General features: G+C 44.5%; 2 protein-coding genes and 1 pseudogene across 2 annotated transcripts; 1 reads left to right on the top strand and 2 right to left on the bottom strand.

Moving 5' to 3' along the window:
• The first annotated feature begins 4,438 nt into the window (after nucleotides 1-4,438).
• Nucleotides 4,439-6,900, top strand: Ppt2 (palmitoyl-protein thioesterase 2). Its single transcript, XM_014357315.2, has 4 exons — nucleotides 4,439-4,771; nucleotides 5,580-5,829; nucleotides 5,911-6,029; nucleotides 6,114-6,900. The coding sequence occupies exons 1-4, from the start codon at nucleotides 4,601-4,603 to the stop codon at nucleotides 6,465-6,467; spliced, it is 894 nt and encodes a 297-aa protein (XP_014212801.2). The 5' UTR covers nucleotides 4,439-4,600; the 3' UTR covers nucleotides 6,468-6,900.
• Nucleotides 6,697-8,863, bottom strand: LOC106642459 (venom serine carboxypeptidase pseudogene; annotated as a pseudogene).
• LOC106642502 (venom serine carboxypeptidase) lies at nucleotides 8,831-11,099 on the bottom strand. The gene is made up of 3 exons (XM_014357313.2): nucleotides 10,961-11,099; nucleotides 10,503-10,885; nucleotides 8,831-10,204 (listed from the first exon to the last, which is right to left on the bottom strand). Exons 2-3 carry the CDS (start codon nucleotides 10,806-10,808, stop codon nucleotides 9,086-9,088), a joined length of 1,425 nt encoding a protein of 474 aa, XP_014212799.2. The 5' UTR covers nucleotides 10,809-10,885; nucleotides 10,961-11,099; the 3' UTR covers nucleotides 8,831-9,085.
• Nucleotides 11,100-11,175: the final 76 nt, after the last annotated feature.

Genomic DNA, 11,175 nt, shown 5'->3' with positions numbered 1-11,175 from the left:
TAGCGCTGTCGAGCCCAACTGCGTGTACATATACTGCAGTAAAAGCGATGCATACGTTGGCCTTTTCGCGCATAAGTACTGGGTAAAGATCGAAATTCGTTCCGGTACGAATGGATACGTGTGTGGGTATTGTGTGACTCTATAGGCGAGGGGGTGGAAAATAGCATAATAATGGTAACGGCGATAGTTGTACGGAACAATGATTCCTCCGTATAGGTGCCGTCATTTGTTTCGTTCGACTCGGTGGCTGCGGAGGAAAAAGGGAAAACGACCAACTTCCTCTCTCTCGGTGTATACGTGCTTCCTGAATACACCACCCTCCCCCAAGCACACGCATCGATGGTAATTCGCGGCGCTTGGCAGGTTGATCCACTTTGAGTAATGTCGAAATCTGAGAACCCCACCTTACCCCCTCGTCGGCAGCTGATGGCGTCGTACTGTCATGATGATGTGGTCGCCCCCGCGTGTCCTCCTTGCGCTCACTCTCCCTTATACATATATAGGTGTGACATACATGTATACCGGAGAGTTAATTATTTCAAGTAGTGTATGCGTACGTATAGGTAGACGCGCGCGTGGGCACGTCAATATACTGCGATAATAAAAATATGTGCTCATATTTGTATTTGTGTATGCCTGTGTGCTCGATTCGAGCCGTGTAAAGTTATACGTGCACCATCGATGTGATGGATAGATTTGGGGTGACTCCGGCAAATTAATAATATTTACTTTATATATATATACTTCCTACTTTGCGTCTAAGAATCGCCATGTTGGCGCTATTTAATATTTCGCGACACGCCTTACGCATTTTAACAATAACATGGAAACATTTGTAAACATGAATATAACATCGGGTGTTTAATATGTTTAGCGCTACAATCAGAATTTTTATTTTGTTCGAATTTTTGGGTGGAAAGTTTTTGATTGTTTTTTTTTGGCTAAATTTGTTAAAAAAATGTTTTTAAATGTTTTACCTGTATATGACTCTCAAGACAATAAATTTGTGACACATTAATTATAAAAACTCCAAGCAACGAAACACCGAAATTATTCATACTTCATTATGCGATGGAATGAAAATAACCGTTTAATATACAATTCAACTACACTGTACCCAATAAAATATCATTTTTTCCGAATTACAATGGAGAAATTGTTAAAACACAACCACGACAAAGATGAATTGAGTTAGCACACTTTACGGTGATGTAAGAAAATCAAGAGTTTTATTTCGAATGGAAAGACAAATTCCGGCCGAAGAGAGAAAGGGTCGGGCGAGTTGGAAAGAAAAGAAAAAGAAAGCGAAACGTCCAGCTGCCAAAGTTGGAAAATCCACCCCTGCGGCGTCGTACCGTCGCTTACACGTATATATATATATATAAGCGCGGCTCCTCCCGCGCATTCAAAAGATCGTGAAAAAGAAAGAAAGCAACTTTGTCGCCGGGAAAAAATGGCGCACTCGCCTCCGCATCTGCAAACGCGCGCACGTAGAGCTCCGCACGCGTATACATATATACACGTGTAAATAGGAGGAAGATGGGATAGAGAGAGGAGGGGGCAAATGGAGGATGTGATAATTTAGCATGCGGAGCGGAGTGTATTTGAATTTTATTGGCGAGCCGCTCACTGGCTCTGTCACCCACGGGGGAAAGGTCTCCCCCTTTTTTTTTTTTCTCCCACCCGAACGAGGGTCGACGGGAGCACCGTCAAGGGTACCTCTTCCAGGACACGGCGACTCCCCCTCCCGAGACTACTCTCTTTCCCTCTGCCCCTCTCTGGGGGACACTTTACCGCGATATTGGTCGGTTGGAGGAGGCCGCGCACCACTTCCAATATCTTGGCGTATAAGCAAGCCCGGGGACCCGCTGCGCGCCCATGAATAAACTATCGGCGACTTTGAATACCCGATAGAGAGCAGAGGGAACCGGATATTGGACCATACCCCCCCCCCCTCCTTTACATCTACATAACATTGGCAAGACGACTACTTATCGGCGGTGAGCTATACTTTGGGTTCTCTTTCTGTAAGTGGCACGCGGGGGGGGTAACGCCGCGTATATCTCGGAATACCAAATTTATTTTTCTTTTATGGCGCAACTATATACACACTGCGGCTGACGCGGGATTAGGTAACTGAACCCCATTATATATACCGCGTCTCCGCGCTCGGCCTCTCTTTCCTTCTTTCTCTGTTTTATACACACCTATACGCGCGCCCCTGCTTTTACGGCCTCGAATCGCACACGTACGGCATCGTCATATTTTGTTTTTACATGTATACACACGGTTATGATATATTGGCCCTAGCCAGTGATGTATTGCGTTATCCATCGTATTCCTCCGGTCTCACGTGGCATTCACGTGCATCAACTATACGCACATAATATACAGTTTTGTACAATATACGACCAACGTGTCTAATTGTTGGTCGTAAAAACAGGGGGTCGTGCAACTAAAAAAACAAAAAAATAAAATAAAATAAAATAAAAATCTCAATGTGAGTATATGTATATGATACGGTAGGTCCTCGTCATTGCGAGACGAGGGCCCGACAGGGCGAGTCGATTAATTACCCGCTGGATAAGTAATCCTCGCGGTGGTCCTACTACATGAATATTGTATAGATGTCTGGGCCGTCGGGGATGACGAAATCAAGCAGTGAAGGTAAGTAAGTAATGAACGGGTCTGTTCGCGGCTATTCATCGGCCTGTATTACGGGGTGGCAGCTCGCCGTGGCTCGTTATTAATATTTAGGTCTCGCGGGCGCCGAGTGACAAATACCTCGAACACACCGAGTATACGGCCCCCTCCTCCGCGTGTATAATTAACGCTGATCTCCGTCGCAGGGTGTTAATATCCATCATCACTCGTGGCAAGCGTGTAAACTTACCCTCGAGGACCGAGTTGAACAGGGACTTGATTGATCCGGCCAATCGGGAAAGGGAAAAAGTGCACCGATGTACATATATAGCCATGCCGAAAAAAGTTGTACGACAGCCAAAAGGTCGGGTATATGTGTTATATAACGTCGCAAAGAGCCATTACAGAGATGAGTTGGAAAAAGAAGACCGGCCGGCTAGCCGAAGTATATATATATTATAGGTACGTACCCGTGTGTGTTTTGGAGTGGAAGTCGCACTCAACCGTATATATATATATATCTCACTCGGACAGCGCGTAAAATACGGCGGTGCCGGCCAATATTGTGCGTGTATATCTATAGTCCAGCCAACCGCGACTATCTTTGATTAAACGCAAAAAAAGGCGGCTCGAATGGCCCTTTTTTCACTCGCTTCGCCCCGTCGCAAGAAAAAGAAAAATACCCAAACGGCCACGCACTTCATCAAAGCGGAAAATGGCTCCTCTACGCGTATTGACGGAACAGTTGGTTTATCGACAAATTCCGAGACTCGTGAAATTTCATTTCGCTTATAGGTATAACAACGCATCATCATAGATAAAGGGAGTTGGAAACAATCGCCCAGTGAGTTACACATTCACAATTTCTCCGTGGAAATGCAGTATATTTATATTTACAAGTTTCTCCCGTGATCGATCCACCTATAAATATCCTTCCGAAACAAAGGGGGCCAGGATTTCTAGGAGCGATTAGCGGAGCTAATATCGTATATACGCTCGTACGGGGGTGCAAAGTTGGATGAGGTGGGGATGAGCATGGTCATCCTTGCCGCGAGAGAGCAATGGGTAATCGTGCTACCGACTGAAGAAATGGTCGAAACAATGGAGGGAGAGGCTGCGAATCGTCCCTGATGGTGTGTGATGTATGGCGCGCCACGAGAAAATGCCACGCACCTACCAACACTCGTACGTGTGTATACGCGTGTGCTCTCTATAGGACCCTTTCTCACTTGTTTTGTACATATTTATTATGTGTGTCCTTCTCTCCTTTGAAGAACGACACGATTCATATATTATGTAAGGGCTGCGGTGCTAGCTTTTGTCCCCGGACATCTTGATGGCGATGATGACTTGGATTTTTTCGATTTTCACAAAGCTTTCGTGGTGGGGTTTTTTTTTTTTTTTCACAACTTTGTTACTGATGTATTTCGCGTTTATTAGTTGTAACGGATTAATTGTTTTCAAATGCCTTTGGAACAACATTACATCCTCAAAAGAAATTAAAAAATTGTAACCGAAAACGGCGTAAAATGGACCCGATTCTTTTTTTTTTCAATGTAAAATAAAATAAAAATTAATTAATTTTATACGCGTGCAAGTATTACTCGCAGCGGATCGTACGAATTTCTAGCTGAACAGCTAGAGTCAAGTGTCCAACAGTCGATATAACGCTGTGTACCGAGCAACGCCGAGTATCCACAGCGGATCATCACTTTTACTCTGAACATTTATTGGTAGTATCTCGTGAAATCGTCGGATGCTCGACTGCAGAGTGGTGCTTTATAATCACTTATTTACATTATGGTATCAAGTTGTGTGCGTTAAATACATCAGCTGAGAGCAGACATATATGCTGCGGGGGTAGATCAACAGAGTGGAGTACAAGTGTAGCGCGCATGGAAGTGAGACGCCAAACTTGGCTGCAGCTGTTGTTGTTTATATCTACCCGTGCAATAATATGGGTATGACGAAAAAAAGCAACGGTCTCGGTTATTCGTTGTTCGTCTTACTGGTGACGATACTGTTGCTGTCAAAAAATGGGGCCGAGTCGTATCGAGCCGTCGCTATCATCCACGGCGTCCTCACTGGCAAGGACAGCATGGAGATCATCTCTAGGCGTATCCAAGAGGTATATTTATATTTCATACTTGCGTTACTCGAGTACCTGCTAATAAGTAAACGTTTGAATCCTCGGTAGCCTATATAATATATGTATAAGTACCATGATTTACAAAACGCTTTCTTTGTTCGTCGCTAACTAGCGCAGTTTCAACTTCACAGGACAACTTTCTTTGTTCGAGTCACTGCCATTGACATTGAATTGTTTTACGATAATCGTATACTATATCCCACTGACTCGGACACCAGGATATACGCGCTCCTTCAATTTTTATCAACCGATCATACTTACTTGACCCAAACTTTTACGAAGTAAAAGTCAAGGATAGAAGTTGTTTTGTGTTTTTCCTTTTCCCGCACATTCAACTTTACTATTTAGAATAATTTTACGTGTTTCTGTCGCGTTTACTCACCGTTGTAATAATCTTATCTAATAAACGTACATCAGATCTATATACAATGTTTGGCTAGCGGAATTTTTCAAGCAAGTTTTAAAACTTGCGAGTAGATCCTAACTGAAAGTAATAGAATTTTTTTAAATAAACGAAAATTTTTAATAAAAAAAAAAAAAAAACTTGGTCGATGGATTAAAAAATTTTGAATTTTGGGTAAGAATCGATCGATACGATCTTGAATCGTGTATACGGCTATTTTGAATTGAAAATACATACAAACGCGCGAAAGCGCAAGAATTTCGTTTTCAGCTGAATCATCTCCCAACGAAACGTGTTTTCACCGAACCGCATTATTTTCTATTATTCATTATTCCTACCAATTCCAAAACACTTAGTTTATCGACAAAATTGTATTGTTCGCAGTTGCACCCTGGAACTCAGGTCTACAACACCGAGAGGTACGCCGGCTGGAGCAGCCTCGAGCCCATGTGGAACCAGGTGGAAGAAATAGGAAATGACATTTTGGCGATCGGCGCGGCTTACCCCGAGGGCATTCACCTCGTCGGATACAGCCAGGGAGGACTCCTGGCCAGGGCCATACTGCAACGGTTTCCTCAACACAACGTGAAAACCTTTGTTTCCCTGAGCGCACCTCAAGCCGGACAGTACGGAAGTAAGGGACCCACTTATTTTTTACGCCCAACGGATCTATATCAAAAGAGTAACTCTTTTCTTTTTTTTCATTTGTACGCAGCTCGCTTTTTGCATCTGATATTTCCGGACTTGGTGTGCGATACGGCTTACGAGCTGTTTTACTCGAGGGTCGGGCAGCACACGAGCGTTGGCAATTACTGGAACGACCCCTACCACCGGGTGAGCGCAAGTCACGATTATACAACATGTTTGTACGGATGTACGTGCGCAAAGCTAATGACAAACATTGTCGTTTATCTTTAGGATTTGTATTACCAGTACAGCAGATTTTTGCCGTTCATCAACAATGAGAAGTTGACGACCAACACGACGTTGTACAAGAAGGGGCTGACGAGGCTTGAAAAAATGGTGCTCATCGGTGGTCCGGACGACGGGGTCATTACACCCTGGCAGAGCAGTCAATTCGGCTACTTCAACAGTAACGGCAGTGTGGTCGAGCTGCGCGACAGAGACGAGTACAAGAGAGATTTGATTGGTCTGAAAACACTCGACGAGCGAAAAAAACTGGTGACGCACACTGTGCTGGGAATGTCGCACTTTGATTGGCACAGCAACTTGACGGTCATAGACAACTACATCCTACCGCATCTTGATTAATCATAATCATTTGGCATATAACCGTTGCACAAATATTTTGCCAATTGTTATCATCAGTTTCGCGAGTGAAATCCATCGGATGCATCATGTGATATTTACATTAAAGACTATTCTGCCATATTCATATACGTTACGATTATCGTGTGTCAGAGCCTTATACCGTACGACACTCGTAATTAACTGTAAAATAATCATAGCCCATTTTATAAAACAGTGATGTATTTATTAAACGACTCATATATGCGTAACGAACAAGTATAGGCGCACAAATCATCGTAAACGCGAATCTCGCTTATTTTGTGTAATATTTACAAAGTGAATTTTTATTGACAGTAACATGATATTATTTATGTAAGTAGTAAAAATCGCAAGTCTTGCTGTTCTGTACATACGTTGTTTACCTTTGAAACAAAAAAACACTTCCAAAGACTTAGTTTTATCTTTTTTTTTGACTCTCCAAACCACCATTGGCAACAACTTTGATATACTTACTGTATGGAAATCACAATGTCATTGTAGTTTCGGTGGTCAGCTAAAAGGACTGGTGCCGAGTGAAGCGAGTGATCATCTCCCACACCCAGAAGCCCTGGTCTATCGGGGCAGCGTGTCCGGCGTTCCTCACCAAAACCTCGGTCAAGTTAGCGGCGCTCTTCGAGTAGCCGGCCAACTGGTTCTGAGCCACCCACCACTGGCGCCTCGGTGCCTTCTCGTACACCGCGGCGCCCGTCCAATTGAGATTCCTCAAGAAACCTTCCAACATCGGGTACGCGCACACGATGTCCAGCTGTCCACTGTAGAGCAAAACTCTGTAGCCCCGCTCCAACAGGTCCGCCACCACGGGCGCAGCCGATTGCGTCACGTCCGCCGCGAGGTACCCCGCGACCTTGGCCTTGTCCGTGTGAAAGGTCGAATTGCCGACGTGAATGGCCCTACGGGCGCCCTCCCCCTGTATCCACGAGGCAAACGATGGGCCATCGTCAACCACCTTCGTCCCTTCCAGGTAGTCAAAGTACGCTTCAAGACCGGTCAGCTGTTTGAACTTGGTGGCCATCCGCGCCAAGGCCAGGCCAGCCAGGGCGTACTCGTCTCTGCACATCAGGTCCTTGGCCTCCCTCTCTAGAGCTTGTATCTCCACTCTACCGTTGGGATCCAGCAGACCCAGTTGGTACAGGTAATCGCCGTAGTCGAGCTGATGGACGGGGTCGATCCAGCCGTTGCCGATCGCGACTCCCGCCAGTCCGATCTTGGGCCAGTCGCCGCGCGAGTTTCCATCCGCGATGGCGCGCGACAACGCCGGCACGTACTTCCCGGCGTACGACTCGCCGCAGACGTAAAGCTCGTTTCCTCGGATTTCCGGGAAAAGAGCGAAAAACTGGCGGACCGCCTCTTTCAGGTTGCCGGCGACGGCGCTCTCGTTCCTGGCGTTGCCCTCGGCGTGCTCGGTGAAACTCCAGCCGCTGCCCACCGGGTTGTCGATGTAGATCACGTTGTGGTTCGCGCTCCAGGAGTACTTGCGCGGCTCCAGTCGGCCCTTCGCGGCTACGCCGAACGGCCCGTTCTCCAGGAAGAGCCCGAACAGCGACGTGTCCCCGGGACCTGTTAATTATAGCTGTTCACTGTTGCTCTCGTCGAACAAAGCTTACTCTATCTCGAATTCGACGTGGACGCGTACAAATGAGGATATTGTTCCAACATCATGCGGCTTTGAGAGAAATTGATTGCTCGAGCGGTAATTGCAAGCAATAAAATAAATTTGAAAAAAAAAAAAAAAAAACTACGTTCTCGTGTTCCGCGTGAGTAGCGATCAGTTTGGTGTGCAATAAAAAAATATCTGGATTTTACTAACCTCCTTGCAACCAAATTATTACAGGGGCCTCTTTTGGATTTATCTGCGTAATAAAGTATTCATGTTTCAGCAGCGAAAAATGAAATATGTCTGGAGGCAAATTGTAAGAAATTTCGAATGGTAAAAAAAAAAAAATTGGAATACAAGATGCTTGTGCTTTCTCATTTGCTTTTTTACAGCGAGCAGAAAAAAAAAAGTCTTTGTCGAAGAAAAATATTTTCCAACCTTTGTAGGCAGCAATCGTGTTTCGCAAGAGGAGAAGTGTTGAAATTTCAGCGGATAATTTTTTTTACTTAATTTTTTTTTCAGCGGATAATTTGCTCTTTGATAGCGTGACTCTCGTAGTGAACTGAGTCGATTAATAATATAAAAGACTTGATAATAAGACGGAAAATAGCTGCATGCAATGCAATTGACTGGTTATTGCGTCAGTGTTTTTCATGATTCAACATTTTAACTGTGGATATTTTTGCTCAAGTATATAGTACTTTTTGGGAGTACAAAGTAGTAAATTAGATTTTTCAAAAAATATACAAGTATTTATTAACATTTCTTAGTACGTAGTAAGAGTACACAATACAATAATATGAATATTATAAAATGGAGATTAAAAAAGTTTTTTGTTTAGTATATCAATGGCCGAAAAAAAGAGCTTTGTTCGATTTGTACATATTAAATTGTGGTATTTCGTCTCGTACGTTCTTTATCATCGTCGCAGATTTATAGGAAAAAAACAAAAACAAAAATACAATCGGAGCAAAATGCTTCAACTCTAAAAAGGTTTGTGGTGAGTTAGACGTGTTATCATGTCAAAGACCCACTTGGGCTGGTCCGAGGGGGCCATATGCCCGGCCGCTCTCACCAAGACCTCGGTCAAATTACCAACGGTCTTGGAATACCCGGCCAACTGATCTTCCACCCACCACTGCTTTCTCGGTGCCTTTTTGTACTCCTGAGCACCTGGCCACTCAAGATTTTGCAGGTAATTTTCGGTGAGCGGGTAAGCCACGATGATGTCCAGTTGGCCGTTGTAGATCAATATCTTGTAATGCTGAAGGAGGTCGGAAACGAAGAACGCCGCCGACCGTGGGATGTCCTCTCTGAGGTACTCCATCACCTTCTTTGACTCAAGCCCGTAGGAACAATTACCGACGTGTATAGCCTTGCGAATTTCCGGCTTCTGGACAAACTCGGCGAACCAATTTGAACTGTTGGAGTCTTTGGTGTGCAGGTAATTGAAGTAAAAATCAAAGCCAGTGAGATTTTTGAAAAGCGACGGCTCGCCAGACATATCGCCGTCTATCATTCTATCAAACACGGTAAATGCTTCCATGTACTTTCCCTGCCTAATAAATTCCCGACCTTTATTTTCATATTTCCTAAACTCGTCTCTGCCGTTGGCATCAAGAAGGCCAACTTGGTACAGGTAATCACTGTAGATCAGCTGATTCAGAGGATCCGTGAACCCGTTTCCAATGGCCAAACCTTTCAAGTTGATTTTAACTTTGGCCTTTATGTTGTAGTCTTTGATGGCGTGGCTGATGGCAGGAACGTATTTCCCAGCGTACGATTCTCCGGTTACGTAAAACTCATTCTGCTGGAGTTCAGGGAATAGGTTGAAAAATTGCACCAACGCCGTGTGAACGTCTCTACCGACGCAAGTCTCGTTTCTGGCATAGCCCAAGTCGTTATCCGTAAAACTAAAGCCCGTACCAACTGGGTTGTCGATGTAGAGTACGTTGTGGTTGGCGTTCCAGGAGTACTTTCTCGCTTGCAACGTCAGATTTTTGGTCACGCGGAAGGGCCCGTTTTCGACAAACAGACCAAACAACGAGCTAGCTCCTGGGCCACCCTGGAACCACGCTACTACTGGTGCGGTTTTTGGATTTTTCTGTGTAAATAAGTAGCAGGCTTAAGTTACTCATGGGGCCACTTCAACGGGTGCGGGTCGGGATGACATACTTGAAACAATAAGTACTCAAGTCATGAAAGTCCCAACGTTTAAAGTCGTGGAAACGTGTTGGCATGATAATGTGGGGGGAAAAAAGGAAAAATATGATTGACAATAACCGTCGTGGAAAATATTTTCATTCAATGTGACTGGGGGGATGATTGATGAAAAATTGTAAACATGCAAAGAAAAATGAAAATAACAAGTATCGTGGAAACGTTTCGATTGTAACAATTACCTGTGCAGGAAAGAACCAAAAGAAGAGATTGGAATTGTACTCTTTGTTGACGGTAAAGTAGCCGGCGTAGCTGCTGACGTCTTTCATCGCCTTGTGCTGTACGCTGGCCAGCTCTCTCGCCTTGTTGATATCGCCGCTCTCGATGATGGGTGTAAGAAACAACGGATTCCCAACGTCCGCACCCTCAGGCAGAGGGTAGGTCTTGAGTTTGGGGTACAGGTTGATGAAGCCATTAGCAGCATTGCACAACAGGCACAACACCAATAACATGCAAAGCGGTATGTTGCTGCTCTTGACGGCCGACATTCCGGAATAATACAGTTAATACCCGAGGCCCGAGGCTTGAGCCAGCTTAAGCTCAACTGCGGAGAATTTCGCTTGAACTGTTGAAAAAATAAGTACCTATCAGAAGAGTACTTTTCGTCTTTGTCCGATACGGTTATCTCTTCATTCCTTACTCTCACATGCAGCTCTTCTCGCAATTCACCGTTCCACTTAATACGATTCCAGATCAGCTGATGACTCAACGTCAACAAACATCACTCACTTACCTACACCACGCACGATAATATCGAATTGAGATTTTACCGTTTTGAGTACAAGATACCTATGCATCAAGACAATCTAAAACACTCGTTTGATAATGAAAACTTTGGAATCACCGAGATTTTTC

Source organism: Copidosoma floridanum, unplaced genomic scaffold (genome assembly GCF_036245765.1).
Source record: "Copidosoma floridanum isolate Cflo_tuat_1 unplaced genomic scaffold, Cflo_Japanese_pri ptg000012l, whole genome shotgun sequence".
Lineage (NCBI taxonomy): Eukaryota > Metazoa > Arthropoda > Insecta > Hymenoptera > Encyrtidae > Copidosoma > Copidosoma floridanum.
The sequence above is the reverse complement of the archived record's forward strand: the minus strand, read 5'-3'. Positions and strand labels throughout refer to the sequence as shown.

Bases quoted from the DNA above. Each gene is read 5' to 3' on its own strand.
- Ppt2 (XM_014357315.2), top strand. From the start codon at position 4,601: ATGGGTATGACGAAAAAAAGCAACGGTCTCGGTTATTCGTTGTTCGTC. The intron at 4,772-5,579 runs GTATATTTATAT...TATTGTTCGCAG, and splicing joins TCTCTAGGCGTATCCAAGAG to TTGCACCCTGGAACTCAGGT. The intron at 5,830-5,910 runs GTAAGGGACCCA...ATTTGTACGCAG, and splicing joins TCAAGCCGGACAGTACGGAA to CTCGCTTTTTGCATCTGATA.
- LOC106642502 (XM_014357313.2), bottom strand. From the start codon at position 10,808: ATGTCGGCCGTCAAGAGCAGCAACATACCGCTTTGCATGTTATTGGTG. The intron at 10,205-10,502 runs GTAATTGTTACA...TTATTTACACAG, and splicing joins TTTGGTTCTTTCCTGCACAG to AAAAATCCAAAAACCGCACC.